General features: G+C 41.0%; 1 protein-coding gene across 2 annotated transcripts in view; it reads right to left on the minus strand.

The window, feature by feature from the left end:
* Positions 1-15,881, minus strand: part of PCOLCE2 (procollagen C-endopeptidase enhancer 2) — a 69,428-nt gene that overhangs the window by 24,342 nt on the left and 29,205 nt on the right. Inside the window, exons 2-4 of one of the 2 annotated variants that reach the window (XM_047099344.1) lie at positions 14,740-14,832; positions 5,496-5,751; positions 1,750-1,874 (exon numbers count right to left, since the gene is read on the minus strand). In XM_047099344.1, coding sequence (XP_046955300.1) covers positions 1,750-1,874; positions 5,496-5,751; positions 14,740-14,757 — 399 coding nt within the window. In that variant the 5' untranslated portion in view covers positions 14,758-14,832. The remainder of the gene's footprint in view (positions 1-1,749; positions 1,875-5,495; positions 5,752-14,739; positions 14,833-15,881) is intronic. The other variant, XM_047099343.1, reaches the window with a different exon arrangement.

A 15,881-nucleotide genomic window follows, 5' to 3' on the forward strand; every position in this document is an offset into this window, starting at 1 on the left:
CCAGTTTATTCTTCTCTGACAGCACTTCCAGTGATTTCAGACATTACAACAATGATTAAAAACTCAATTGGCTAAAGTAAAAAATCACGTTAATAAAATGAAACCCAAGCTTAAATTTAAATAGAGATGAATAATAGAAAAAATATGCTGAATTGTAATCTGCAAGTATAATTAAATTGAAATTATTTAAACCAATATATTTACAAATGTCACAGAAAGAAAAGTGACCAAAACCATCTCAAGAATTACATACTGATGGGGCGCCTGGGTGGCGCAGTCGGTTAAGCGTCCGACTTCAGCCAGGTCACGATCTCGCGGTCCGTGAGTTCGAGCCCCGCGTCGGGCTCTGTGCTGACGGCTCAGAGCCTGGAGCCTGTTTCCGATTCTGTGTCTCCCTCTCTCTCTGCCCCTCCCCCATTCATGCTCTGTCTCTCTCTGTCCCAAAAATAAATAAACGTTGAAAAAAAAAAAATTAAAAAAAAAAAAAAAAAGAATTACATACTGCTTAAATGTTGAGAAATGTGATTTTTAAATGTTACTTTAAGCTATAAAAAGTTAAATAAGTTTATAAATCTTTCATCAATAAGTAAATGACCAGATTTTTATTCTTAAAAATAAAACTGGGTTTGGGGATTACGATCAAAGTGTGTGTGTGAGTTCAAATCACCAATCTGGATGGTACATTTGCCTGAATAATTTAACATTAAAAAATGAATATATGGCAAATAGTATCTGTGTAAGTGATACAAAAGATCAGTTTATTTTTTATTTTTTTAATGTTTTATTATTTATTTTTGAAAGAGAGAGAGGGAGAGAGAGAAAGGGGGGCGGAGGAGCAGAGAGAGAGGGAGACACAGGATCCAAAACAGGCTCCGGGCTCTGAGCTGTCAGCACAGAGCCCAACATGGGGCTCAAACCCACAAACTATGAGATCGTGACCTGAGCCAAAGTAGGACCCTTAACCGACTGAGCCACCCAGGTGCCCTTCAAAAGATCAGTTTAGAAAAGTTTTTTTTAACAGTATCATAATGATCACCATCTAGTGTGTGATTAAAGTCTGTAGTGTTTGTAACAATAACAATTCTTTGTTTTCCAACATCCACAAAGTAGACTTGGTCTATTCCCATGCTAAGTTTTCTCCTGTAATTAATATCTAAAAGTGGTTCCCAGAAAAGATAAAATTTCATATAACCACAAACTAATAAGCACTGGAAAACTAAGACCTTCTCTCTTGATTGTTTTAGAGGATTGCATAAAGTTATTTGTGGGGAACCTGAACAAATTTTATGTTAAACAACAACCAAAAAAAATCCACAGAGCAGATTAGCTTTCAGACTTGTTCTCTGAGGGGAAGATGTGGTGTGCTTGCATTGGCTTTGTCCCGGTGAAGCTGTCAGGTGCATTTAGCTATGTGAACAAATGGCAACCTGAAATGTGTACATGTACTTGGGGATTCTAACCCTCCCGTATTTAGTCACTGCTGCTTATAACATTTTCCACAGGGTTAAACAATCTCACAGGGATTTGCTTACTATTTACATTGAAATTTAAAAATTGTATTTCTATAATTTATATAATTAAATACATGACTTTGCAAAAGCAATTTTAATCTGGGTCTTTTACGAAGAAATACCTGTGCCCAGCAGGGCCTTCCTCACCCTGCATGCTAAGCTCTTGAGAGATGGGCCCCTCATACCATCTAGGCAATTCACATGTGCATGCTTTCTTCAGATTTTCAGGGAAGCTTACCTGATTCTTTGGGGCTACAATATGCCACACACAAGTGACTCCTGCAGGGTAATCACGGTCAGGCCAGTTGGGGGTTTTAAAAGAGCCAGAAGGTCTTTCAAGGCGTCCTCCACAATACTGATCCCCTAAAGTTATTAAGTATGAAAAAAAAAATCCAAGTTTATGTCCTGATATAGGTCATGGCAATGCAACTATAAGGAGATTGGGAATTTGGAAAATTGGTGATAGTACAGTAAATAAAGGCAATGACAGAAGCTCTTAAATTTTTTCTTAAGAAATGGTCTCCACATACATCTCCCTGCCCTCCACACACATGCTGAATGATCTCTGTTACTTGACATATCACATCAGCACAAGAGAACATAGGAGTAGAATGAGAGCTATCGCTTCTTTTCTTTCTTTCATTTTTTTGGGCAAGTAAAGACAAAATCTTTGGCCAAGAACTCATTCAGAAATCATGTAGGCTCAACAAATTACACAGATTTTAAGAACCCTCAAGGCAGAGGTATTTATTAATAGGATTAAAACCCAGGTGCATGGACAAAATTTGAATTAGTTGGCATATAAAACTCCCACTACCAGAAAACTTTATATGCTATACATCTTTAATATTTTTAAGAATAATTTTTGTTTGTAAAAACAATACGGGTTTATAAATTTTCAGCAATACAGAAAAGCACCAAAAAGTAAAAAATTACCCCAAATCCAACCACCTAAAACTAACCACAATATTTGAGAAACATCATTTCAGACATCTTTATGCACATGGACTGATAAGTCAAGAGAAATAATTTTAGAAAGGTATTTTAACACCAAGTTCTAAATTTAATTTTACTTGAATTTAACTAACAGAGAAAAACTGAATTCAAACTAAGGGAACTAATATACTTTAAATATTTCTTTGACACAGAAGATAATAATTCTTAAAAGGCATCTCTAAGAAAATGTGTTATAAAAATTGAGGTTGGATAATTTATAAAACTTTTACTCATGGAAAATTTCAAGCATAAACAAAGTAAACAGAATAATATAATGAGCTTCTATGTATCCATCACCCAATTTCAACAATTATTATCATTCTACTATTCTTTTTATTAATACTAATGTGCAATCCCCACCACCTGATGATGATGATGATTGACAGATTTCAGGGAGATAAATTCATGTACAAGGAAATGCATAAATCTTAGCTGTACTAATTTGAAAAATTGATCTGCCCCTGAAAGCCAAACTACTAGGATGATATAGAATTTATTTCCTACCAAACTTCTGTATCCCTCCCCAGTCAGTCTGCTGCCTCTCCACACCACTCATCTGAAAAATCCCACCGTAGTTTTACTCTGGACCTTCATATAAAAGGAATAGTGTATTGTGTATTCTTCTGTGTCTGGCTTCCCCTGCTTATAGGGAGAGGCATTCATGTTGCTGTGTGAGTTGGCAGTTTGTTTCTTCAGTCCGCTGAGTAATATTCCAGCATATGGAAATACCTCAGTTTGTTTACCTCTTCTCCGCTGATATTCATTTGGGTGTTTCCAGTTTGGGCTATTGTGAATGGACCTTCTGTGAACATTTTTGTAGAAATCTCTTTGTGGACATGCGTTTTCATTTTGCTTGCACAAATACCCAGGAGAGCAATTCCTAGTCCAAGAGTAGATGTAGATGTTTAACTTCAGAAGAAACTACTAAAAATTTTCCCCTAGAGGTTGCAGCATTTAAATCTTTTATTTATTTTATTTTTTATTTTTCCCTGAGAGAGACGGAGTGTGATAGAGGGAGGGGCAGAGAGAGAGGGAGACACAGAATCCGAGGTAGGCTCCAGGCTATGAGCTGTCAGCACAGAGCCTATCGTGGGGCTCAAATGCAAGATCAAGGCGGATGCTTAACTGACTGAGCCACCCAAGTGCCATGAAAATTTCTCTTTTTACTTAGATTTCTATAATTTTAATGTTCCTCAGTATGGCTTTTTTCTTTTCTTTTTTTTTCTTTTTGTCCTGTTTGGGGTTTGTTGATCTTCTTGGCCCTATAAATTAATGTTCTTCACTAAATCTGGGTAGCTTCAAACCATTATTTCTTCAGACATTTTTCCTGCACTATTATCACTCTCTTCTGGGACACAAATTACACATTAGACCACTTGATATTGCCTCAATGGTCTCTGAGGCTTTTTACCTTTAATCTTTTTTTCTCCTGGTTCTTCAGACTAGGTCATTTCTATTCAAATCCACTGACTCTTGTACCATCCCCAATCTGCTCATGAGCCCACCAGGTAAATTTTTAAATTTCAGACTCTATCTTGCAGTTCTAGAATTACTTTTATTCTTTTTTATAGTTTAGCTTCTCTTCTGAAATTTTCAGTCTGTTTACTTATTACACATGTATTTCCCTTTAAGTCCTTAGATTTTATGTCCTTAGACATATTTATAACAGCTACTTTAAAGCGCTTGTCTGCCAACTGTAACATCTGAGTTATCTTAGGATTGGTTTTTACTGACTGCTTTTTACTGGACTCTAGACACACTTTTCTGGTTTTATCAGATGACTAGATACTGGATATTATGAGATATTAGATATTAGAGATTCTAGATTCTGTTGTGTTTCTATGAAAAATGACTTTTGTTCTAGCAGGCATTTCACTTGCCTAGACTCAAGCTCAAAGTCGGTCTCCCTGGCAGCAGGCAACAGCTGTAATCTCTGTTCACTTTCATGTTTCAGCCGACGCTTTTGTGCCAGGCCAACTGGATTCTCCTCTGCACATGTAGAGTTTGGCTGCAAGCCAAAGATTTAGGTAGATTTTATATGTGTACTTTGTGCCTCAATTCCTCGGTAGCTTCCAGCCATGATTTCCTTCCAAACATTCTGGCTGCTCTGTCAGCCCCAGATTCTGTCCTCTGACCTCGCAGACCAGTAACGTTGCATGATAGCTCAAAGCAAGACCAGATTAGGGAATGACTTCAAGCTAAAGGCTCCAAATTTAACAAATCTTGCCCACTGCAGTTACATTTTTTTATACATATACAAATATTTACTTATTTTTGAGAGAGAGAGCGAGCGTGAGCAGGGGAGGGGCAGAGAGAGAGGGGGACAGAGGATCTGAAGTGGGCTCTGTGCCAACAGCAGAGGGCCTGATGTGGGCTTAAACTCATGAACCATGAATTTATGACCTGAGCCAATGTCAGACCCTTAATTGACTGAGCCACTCAGGCGCCCCACTACAATGATCTTTTAAGGGTACAGGTTTCTACCCTTGGGTGCTCATATGTACTGACATGAAAATTCCCCCACACATAGTTCTCAGTGAAAGAAAAAAAAAGCTGTGAAGCACTATGAATGTATGGCCCCACTTACATTTTTAAGAAGCTATTGCAGAAGTACATATGTATAAGTGCATATACAAAGGTATGGGACCACCACCATGGCTCTAAGAGGGGACTATAGAGGAGTGAAGGGGTACGTATCTGTATCTGTATGTGTATATATGTATGTAAGCTTCCCATTTTTACTCCATAAGTTTCTGTATTGAATTTTAATAAGAATCACATGGGCTTTAAGAAAAAGAGACTTTTTTGAATGGTTTCCTAGTGGTTTAGTGGCATTTACCAGCTATTTTTGAGAAGAACTGGTCTTAAATTTTAGATTAAAGGAGTGAACACATTTAAGGTGCCCAGAACACAGCCTAACACACAGTAAGCATCCAGTAACTGTGAGCCATCATTATTGCTGTTATTAGCATTATGTGGAAATGATACCTCTTTCATTTGGTTCGGCAGCAGAGAACATGGCCATGAAGCCATTCCCAGCTGTGTTGGCGTCAGAAATCATCTGCACCATCATCTTGTTACCACTGGACACAAGGGCTCCAGGCCGGAACGTGCCACAGAAGCGCCCAATACGCTGGCCATTGGCGTGACCGTTGTACACATCCACAAAGTCATAGCGGCACAGGTTATCACTCTCAAGATCTATGAATCGGAAATTAAGAACTACTACTTTTCCCTCGGGAACCTGTAAAGAAAAAGACCAATTGGAAAACCATGTCATGAAAACAATACCTGAGGCCTTCACGTCTAGCCAATTACTAAAGTGAGCAGATGAAAGTATAATACTCAAGATGATGCTTTTCTTCCCTCAAATGTGAACTCAGCAAAGGTTTTCTACCATAACGAATTCCTAATAAAATATAAGTATTTACTCTCTTTTGGAAAATCCCACAATTCATTAGGGTACACAATCTTATGCCTAGGGAGTTTATCTCAACAAAGTTGCAAAATATTGGGCCAGTCTTATTAATTGGTAAGTCATTGCTTACAAAGAATATCAGTCCTGATTGGACCTTAGCACACATTTGCATATTGTAAAACACCATGGCACCCAGAGGTATTGCTTGGCAAAGAAACTTACAAAATATCATTTTTCACAAATAATACAACAGGATAATCTCTATATGTAGAATCTCTCTATGAAGACCCAACTGAAGGGATTATTTGGCAATCATATATTTAACTTATACATAATTCAGTTTGGGTCCTGAAAAGTCTAGATCAACTATTTACACTGATTACACTGAGTAATTAACGAATCATCTCTTCTCAAGTCACTGAGTTTTTGGTTTCCACATGAAAACTTTATACACTAGGCAACCTTGAAACACAATGTACTAATAAAAAATATGAGTTTTCACTTTCTCATAAGACTTTCTTCACCATAATTTCTTCCATATAATTTTTATGATGCTTCCCTTCTTCTTTCCTGAACAGACAGAAAAAAATGGCTACAAAAGCGTTTGGCAGGATTTTTTAAAAAAGTTTATTTATTTGGGGCGCCTGGGTGGCTCAGTCGGTTAGGCGGCCGACTTCGGCTCAGGTCATGATCTCACGGTCCGTGAGTTCGAGCCCCGCGTCGGGCTCTGTGCTGACGGCTCAGAGCCTGGAGCCTGTTTCGGATTCTGTGTCTCCCTCTCTCTGACCCTCCCCCATTCATGCTCTGTCTCTCTCTGTCTCAAAAATAAATAAACGTTAAAAAAAAATTTTTTTTTAACGTTTATTTATTTATTTTGAGTGAGAGAGAGCAGGCACTTGTGCACAAACGATCAGAGGAGGGACAGAGAGGGAAGGAGAGAGAGAGAATCCAAAGCAGGCTCCGCACTGTCAGTGCAGAGGTCAACACGGGGCACGATCTCACAAACTGTGAGATCATGATCTGAGCTGAAATCAAGAGTCAAATGCTTAACTGAGCCATCCAGACACCCTACATTTGGCAGGATCCTAACAAAATCCCCGTTTCTTTTCTAGTTCACACCATCTTCTAACTTATTCATTCAAGTATTTGATCATAAAGTCTCAATCAGATTTGTTTTACCTTTTCAACTAGATGAGATCCCCCACTGAATGGCCTAAGAATTTCATTCTGTAAAGTCTTACAGATGACGAAAGTCAGTGATTTAAGAGACAAAACAAACCCACAACTACCAACAGCGGTTGGTTTCTATTCATCTTAAATAATTATCTCATACTCAAGGGTCAATAGATGCTTTAAGATAAATACGGCTTTCCATGTTGGTGAGTTCAATGTCATAAATTCATTTTTCTGTGATAAGATGAAGTGTTTCAGTGCTATTTGCCTTTTGTATCAAACACATACACACCCCATAGTTAAAAACTGGAGTGCAGTCGTCTCAAGAGAATATTTTGGCTTTGTCATGGCTGTATTCTAATTGCTAGGAGCTTATCTTAAAAGGGTGAGTATTAGAAGCTCCAAAGCCACAGGCTATGAAGCTGATAACAGAAAATGCAATTTAATTTTGACACATTCTGAGATATCTCTTGTAGTATTTCTCTGGGCTTTTGTTGATGTTATTGTTGTATTGATCTTTTTTTGCAGACAATCTCTAGCCTATCATCAGAAAATTAGAAAAATATGATGCCACATCTGTAACCTTAAATATAAGCAATCTATCAATCACTGAAAATTTTTTGGTCAAGAAAACCATTTCTGAAGTAAATTAATTGAATGTGGATTGTCCTTGAATGAAGAGTGACTGTATGTGTAAATGTGTAGATAAACTGTGTGGATGGTAATTCAAAGCTATGAGTCTCTTCCACCCACAGAGTATAGATATAAAAGAAGGGAAGAGGTGGAAGGATTGACCCTTGGAGCACTCTGATGTCATCAGGACTTCCAGATAAGGTCAAACCGAGATAGAGACTGAGTTAGGAACCAGTCAGAAGGGTGTGGTACCCAGAAGCCAAGGGAAAAGAGTGTGTTCAAGGAGAAAGAACTAGCCAGCTGCGGCTGCTGAGTCAAAGAGGATGAGGACTGAGAAATGGTCACTGGGTTTAGCAACTAGAGGTCACTGTAACTCTGACAAAGCTATTTTGGTGGAGCACCAGGGATAAAGCCTGATAAGAGAAGATCAAGAGAAAATGGGTGAGAAGAATTGGTGAAAATAAATAGGGACAAGCCTTTCAAGGAACTTTGCTGGAAAGATGATCAGAGTAATATGTGGGTACCTGGAAGGGGGTGTGGGGTCAAGGCAGGAGAGTTACAATGGGCTATGTTAAGTCTCATCTGCATGCCAATGGGAATAACTCCACAGAGAGGGCAAAACTGAGCAGAGTAGGAGAGAGGGACAGTTGCTGGGGAATTGTCCTTGGGTAGGCAAGGGAGGATTTGCTCTAAGGCACAGATTGGGGCGGTGGCCCTAGATGCACCTTTCTGCCTAGTAAGAAGAAGGGAGGCAGGTGCAGGTGGGGTTATAGGTGAGGCTGTGGGAGCAGATGAAATTTTTCTTCCGTGAAATAGAAAACGAGGTCATCAGCAGCAAACGTGGCTGTGAGAGGAGCTACTGGGAGTCTGAGAACAGGGGAGAAGGTGTTTAAGTGGATCAAGGAAGGGCAGCAGGAGTGTCAGGAGTGCTAAGGGCCCATTTGAGGTAAATAAACTAGAAGTGAGGCCTGTGCTTCCGATTCTGTGTGTGTCTCTCTCGCTGCCCCTGCTCACACTCTCTCTCTCTCAAAAATAAACAAACATTGGGGAGCCTGGGTGGCTCAGTCGATTGAGCAACTGACGTCAGTTCAGGTCGTGATCTCACGGTTTGTGAGTTTGGGCCCCACGTCGGGCTCTGTGCTGACAGCTCAGAGCTGGGAGCCTGCTTCAGATTCTGTGTCTCCCTCTCTCTCTGCCCCTCCCCCACTCTTGCTCTGTCTCTCTCTGTCTCACAAATAAACATTAAAAAAATTTTTTTTAAATAAACAAAAAAATTTTTTAAATAAACAAAAACCTAAAAAAAAAAAAGTGAGTCCTCTCTTCATTGTTGTGTTTTTCCCGAGCTAAACACAGCCCCCTGGGTAGAGGTGCAGGGCAGGTGGAGAGTTGGATTTAAGCAGCAGGGTTGGGAGGCTGGAAGAGTGGGGTGCGGTGTGCCAAGCAAGGACTGTGGAGGAAGAGAGGATCCATAGAGTTGAGAACGTAGGCGGAGGAGTGACCATAATAATGGCCCATGGAATCTAAGCCGGGTAAGGACAGAAATCCTAAATCAATGAGGTGAGGACAGTTACAACATAGATTGTGGTGGAGATGAGGATAATGGAAGCGGGTGCCAGAGGAACAATGGAGGGTAAGTGCATTGGAGGACAGAAGCTGTAAGACCCAACAGGATCCTCCATGTAGATACTGAAATTACTATAAATTACAACCAGGAAAAGTGTTGAAGACAGGGACAGTGAGCCAGGGGCTAAAATTTATAAGAAATGAGGAAGATTGTCCCAGGGTCTTTCTGCAACAAGATGAGCAAACAGGGGGCAAAAGCGGGCAGAGTCTTGTTTCACTGGTAAGTTCTCAGTTCTTTGACACTGAGAAAGTTCTGTTGATTCCTTTCTGTGGTCAAGCTGGATACTCATTTCCAGTGGGATAAGTCAGCATATGGTCAGCAGTAGAAACAAGGTTACATCACTGAAATTTTGAACACATCTTGATCCCAATAACAAACCCTGGCAAAAACTCTTTTAAAGGAAGGATGCAGAGAGCTGTATCAGTTGAGGTCTACCATAACCAGAAACAAATGCCATCTTGCATTGAAGGCCAAAGAGCAATCTATTGTGAGGGAGACGCATACTGCGGCAAACTCTCTCACCACAACAGCTGGTCTTCATTTTTATGAGAGTAATCCAAGATTATCTGATGCCCTGTGATGTGAACTTTGCTAAGAGTTCCTAGATGGTCATTCCAAAGGACTTTGTAAAGCATATTCTCCAAAGATGACCCCACCACTATAGTCTGTACTCCTGATTTTTGTTAAGAATATATATAGAGAGAGATACATACATAGAGTAATACAACAAACACCTGGGTACCAGCCATCCAGAATTAATTATTAACATTTTGTCAGCTTTTTTGAGAGAGAGAGCACATGTGCAAATGGGTGAGGGGCAGAGGAAGGAGAGGAAGAGAATCTTAAGCAGGCTCCACACCCAGTGCAGAGCCCGATGTGGGGCTCAATCTCATGACCCCGAGATCATGACCTGAGCAGAAATTAAGAATTGGACGCTTGGGGCGCCTGGGTGGCGCAGTCGGTTAAGCGTCCGACTTCAGCCAGGTCACGATCTCACGGTCCGTGAGTTCGAGCCCCGCGTCAGGCTCTGGGCTGATGGCTCAGAGCCTGGAGCCTGTTTCCGATTCTGTGTCTCCCTCTCTCTCTGCCCCTCCCCTGTTCATGCTCTGTCTCTCTCTGTCCCAAAAATAAATAAACGTTGAAAAAAAAAAGTTAAAAAAAAAAAAAAAAGAATTGGACGCTTAACCAATTGAGCCACCCAGGCACCCCCTGTCAACACATTTTTAAAGAGTCCTTAAAATTTTTGAGATAAATGGGGCGCCTGGGTGGCTCAGTTAAATGTCTGACTACAGCTCAAGTCATGATCTCATGGTTCATGAGTTTGAGCCCCATATCAGACTCCAGGCCGTGGAGCCTGCTTCGGATTCCATGTCTCCCTCTCTCTCTCCCTCAGAAAATGAATAAAACACTAAAAATTTTTTTTTTAAATTTGTTTTCAGATAAAATGAGGTGTGTCATCCCCATCCCAGGCCTTATCTCCCCCTCCTTTCTCAGAAGCAACCACTGTCACAAATTTAGTGGGTTTCTTTCTGTGCCATTCGAATTACTATCAGGGGTGCCTGGGTGGCTCAGTCCGTTGAGCGGCTGACTTCGGCTCAGGTCATGATCTCACGGGTTCATCAGTGAAGAGCCTGCTTCAGATCCTGCGTCCTCCTGTCTCTCTTCCCTTCCCCTGTTCATGTTCTCTCTCTTTCTCTCTCTCTCTCTCTCTCTCAAAAAATAATTATTTTTAAAACATACCTCAAAGTACTTTTATGTAGGGGCACCTGGGTGGTTCAATTGGTTAAGTGCCTGACTCTTGATTTTGGTTCATTCAGGTCATGATCTCATGGTTCAAGAGACAGAGCCTATGTTGGGCTCTGTGCTAACAGCAGGGAACCTGCTTGGGATTCTCTCTCTCTCCCTCTCTCTCTGCCCCTCCCCCACTTTTGCTCACTCTCAAAATAAATCAATAAACTTTAAAAAATAAACCAAAATACTTTTATTTAAATGTATATGTATCCATGCAAAATACACAGTTGTTTTGTGTCTGTTTTAAAAATTAATGAAAATGGGATAATGCTGTACATATCATTCTCCAGCCTGGGCATCCTTGAGTTTTCTGGGTGAGGAAGAAGACAAAGGGGAAATAAAAACAAAAACAAAAACACAGACACCCTTCACAAACTATTCCTTCGGCCTAGAATACTTTCCCACATCTGCCCTTCTCTCGCTCATGCTGAGGGTCTCATTTCGAGGTCTCCTCTTCTTGGAGGTACGCACTCCCAGACTCCCAGCTCTGCCTCCCAAGATGGGCTCTGCCCAGTTAGCAGCCTCCCCTTCAGGTGCCTGAGCATGGGGTGGCTCAACCCACCTACTCCTTCACTGTCTGTTTTCCCTGGAAGATGGAGCTCAAGGAGGCAAGACTCCCTCCTGCCTTGGTCACTGCTGCATCCCAGCCTCTAGACAGCGCAGCGCGTGGCCTGAGCGGAGGGGCATCATGAAGGTTTGCTAAATGAATAAATCCATCAGGTGCTAAATGGAACACCAGCTTCTTTGCACAAACCTGGACAAGGCACCTGCTTGGCGGCTCCGCCTCTTATGTCCTAATAACTCCTACCCCCACCAGCAGCAGCAGAGTTCCAGAAGGCTGCTTTCCTTTCTAGGTCATTCTTTACAAAAAAAAAGAAGATGCATATCTTTTGGGAAACCTTATATTTCAAATCTCCTGTAATGCTAACACTTAATGCAGAAACTCCATTAAGATGCTTTTTTGGTGGTGATGGAGACAAAGCTGCTGTTTTATGAGATTATATTGACCAGGGGATTCATTATCTGCCTGTAGAAAAACAATTGTATATTCATGTTTTTTCCTGTCAACAGCTGAGTCCTGTGTGGGCCACAGCCTTGTGCTGCGACAATGACCTCAGCTCACCCTGCAGCCCCTGGGATGTCCTTACTGTCACAGGCAAATGTGCCAAGTCTCCTGATGCTCATGCCAGAGCTGCTTCCAGAGAATGAACAGGGGAACTATATTTTAAGCTGATGGTCTGCATTTTCAGGATACTATGAGCAAAACGCAAATATAAGGGCAGCTTCTTTTGTAAGGAGTAGATTTCTGTAGAAATGGTAACTCTTTTTTACCTGTAGCTTTTCTTCTAACACTTTATTTACTAATGTGAGCAAAAATCTGTTTCTGAAGCATGTCTGATTTTTTTTTAAAGCCATCGTTTTAATCTTCTGAGATTTTCCTCTTCCAAAAACAGACCTTTGGGAAGCATGCTCTAAAATACAAGGCCACATTTTTATTTACACAAAGTTCAAGAGGCACAGCAGCTCAGTGTCATCTCACATACACCCCTAAATGTAATTCAAAGAAACTTACGTGCAAACTATGCACAAATATTTGGCTATATTCAAGAGGGGTATAAATCAGAATCTTAAAAAATCTTATTCACGGGGGTGCCTGGGTGGCTCAGTCAGTTAGGTATCCAACTTCAGCTCAAATCATGATCTTGCGTGATCATGTGAGTTCGAGCCCCACATTGGGCTCTGTGCTGACAGCTCAGAGCCTGGTGCCTGCTTCAGATTCTGTGTCTCCCTCTCTCTACCCCTCACCAGCTCACTCTCTCTCTCTCAAAAGTGAATAAACATTAAAAAAAAATTTTTTTTAAGATTTTTCATATTCATGTATATTCTGTATATATTTAAATACCCTGTATATATTTAAATATTTGAAGAGGGATTAATGGAAATCAGGTGATGTTTTGAACATTTGGTGGGGGAGGATTAGTAATTTCACACACACACACAAAAACCCTTTATACTCTCATGTCTGGAAGAAGGAAGGAAACCCCCAACTCAAGCCCAGACTACCAGCACTAGTGGACATTAGGTTATAGACTCCTCTGCTGTAAACTAAAACTTTCCCACTGTGCTTGGAATAAAATCCTCACTCACCATCTATGGCCACACACTTAGCATATATCACATGCCAGATACTTTCCTAAGCACTTGACACATTATTTCATTTAATCTTTTACAGCAACCCTATGAAGTTAACATTACTAGCCCATTTTGGAGGTTACAGGTGAGGAAACAGAGACACAGAGAGGTTGCCCCTAACTCTCTCTCTCTGACCTAATCTTTCCGTCTCGTACAACAGTTTGGCAGTTCAAGGAACCCTCCAAACTAGTTTTCCACCTCAGAGTCTTTGCACAGGTTGGTCTCTCTGCTTGGCACACTCTCCTCCCTGATATTCATTATCTGCATCATCCTTTAGGTCTCAGCTCAAGTGTTACCTTTCCAGAGAGGTCTACGCTAAGCCCTTCAGTTGCTTTAGATCATGTAGCTCACCTAGCCATGTTATTTCTTTATAGATTATTTATCGTATGTTTCTCCATCAGAATGTAAGATCCAGGGATCAGAGCTTGTTGGTGGCTAGTCCAATGCCTGGCTATCAGAGGCGTTCAAAAAGTAGTTATTGAATAAATAACTGGGATCCTTATAATCTTAATTAAAAAAAAACTGTGCAAGTCACAACCCCTATTACTAGCACATACATGTACATAATAATGCAAACTCACTGGTACAAGGTAGGCAGCACTAGGGCCCCCGTGAGAGGTTACAAACAGCTCAGAGTGGTTATAGTGACTTACTTAAAGCCACCCAGCGAATCAGTGGCAAAGCCCAGATCTGACTTCTACCCAACTGTGTTTTCCATGGCCTGTGGCAGAGACTGAAGAGATGCTCACCAATCGTGTTTCCTCCATGTGGGCACAGAGGAAGTCAGCATTTCCCAGCCTCTACTGCAGTTAGGTTGGAGCCTCTGACTGGGTCTTGGTCAATGGCATGTAGGTAGAAGTGATGTCCCCACCTCTAGGCCCAGCCATTGAATGTCTGGTGCAATCCTAGAGTTCTCTTTTTGCTCTAAGGAGGGAATTCAACAGAGGAAACAGGAAGGTTCTAAGAGACAGCAGAGCCACAGAGGAGTTAATGCTCAAAGGAGAACTGCCCAGGACGGCCATCCAGCTGCACTGGACTGTGAAGTGAGTAAGAAATTAAACATTTGTTGGCTTAGGCCACTGAGATTTGGGGGGTTGTTGTTATAGCTTTGTACTTTGTGTTAATAACCCTGATTAATGAATGGATAGTGACAGTCACCTGTTGTCCTTACCCAGCAGTGCTGTGACAGGTGACTATGGAGATATCCTTGTTGTTTTTGCTGCATATAAGCTCTGTATGAATTAACACTGTAATACAGCCACCAAAGGAGTGGACGATCTCAGGCTGTGTGAATAGCAGGGTGGCAATAGGCAATTTGGAGTAATAGCACAAGTGGTAAATACAGCATCACTGAGGTACATCTGCAATTTCAATGGCCCCTTTAAAAGTGTAACCAGTACCTCCACCACCACTACCATGATCCTTTGACTCCTTTATCTGCAGCTGGTCAGTTGGGGTAAGAAGGTGATCAGCAGCCATGAGTACTTCTTGAGCTGAGAAAAGAAATAGGATCTTTTAGCTGAGGACATGGCTCTGAAATGAACAAGAGGCTGGGCTTCAGATTATGCCTCTTTTGCAAATGCTGCCCAAGGGTGAGGAAGAAAATGTCAGAGGGGAGATCAGGGCTGCGGTGGGCCCATTTAGCACTGTGAAGGTTACTGAACTCAAGCCTGCCAAGAGAACACAGATGGGAAACACTTGAAGGAACAACAAAGCAGAATCCAGAGCAATGGGAACCCTGAGGTAGTTGCAGCCAGGATGGGGAGACAAGCAATTAAGCAAAGAGTTGTGGTTTAGGTTTTGGTTGGGGGAGGAGATAAAGTTTAAATGTAGAGTATAGTAACCCCCCTTGTCCATGGGGAATATGTTCCAAGACCCCCAGTGGATGCCTGAAACCTCAGATAGTACAGAAGCTTATATATATGATGTTTTTTCTTCTACAGAAAACCCTATGATAAAGTTTAATGTACAAATTAGGCACACTAAGAGATTAACAACAAACACTAATAAGAAAATAGAACCATTATAACAATATACTGCAATACGAGTTATGTGAATGTGCTCTTTCTCTCTCAAAATATCTTATTGTATTGCATTCACCCATTTTCTTCCTATGATGATATGCAATGATAAAACGCCTACATGAGAGATGAAATCCAGTGAGTGATGCGAGCACTATGACACAGCGTTAGGTTGCTACCAACTGTTTCTGGGCCACTGACTGTGGGTAGCTGAAGCCGTGGAAAGCAAAACTGCAGATAAGGGGGCAATACTGTGTTCCCTTGCACAGATGTACATCTTCTAGTTTTCCTGTGGCTGATGTCACGGGGACCCTACCATGGATGTAAGTGATGACAAATCTTTTGAGCACGTTATGCATTCATCGTCAACTTTCTTGAAAACTAGAAATTCACTATTTCATTTTCATTAAACGTGTGCTCTTGAGCTGTTCGTTCCTGAAAGGGTTTACTACAAAATAAAAAAGCATCACCAAACAATAAAATTTTAAAAAGCACTACCATACAATGAATATTTATAAAAC

This window comes from Lynx rufus, unplaced genomic scaffold, assembly GCF_022079265.1.
Source record: "Lynx rufus isolate CCGP_SWC_20201006 ecotype Redwood Valley unplaced genomic scaffold, mLynRuf1.p SCAF_5, whole genome shotgun sequence".
Classification (NCBI taxonomy): domain Eukaryota; kingdom Metazoa; phylum Chordata; class Mammalia; order Carnivora; family Felidae; genus Lynx; species Lynx rufus.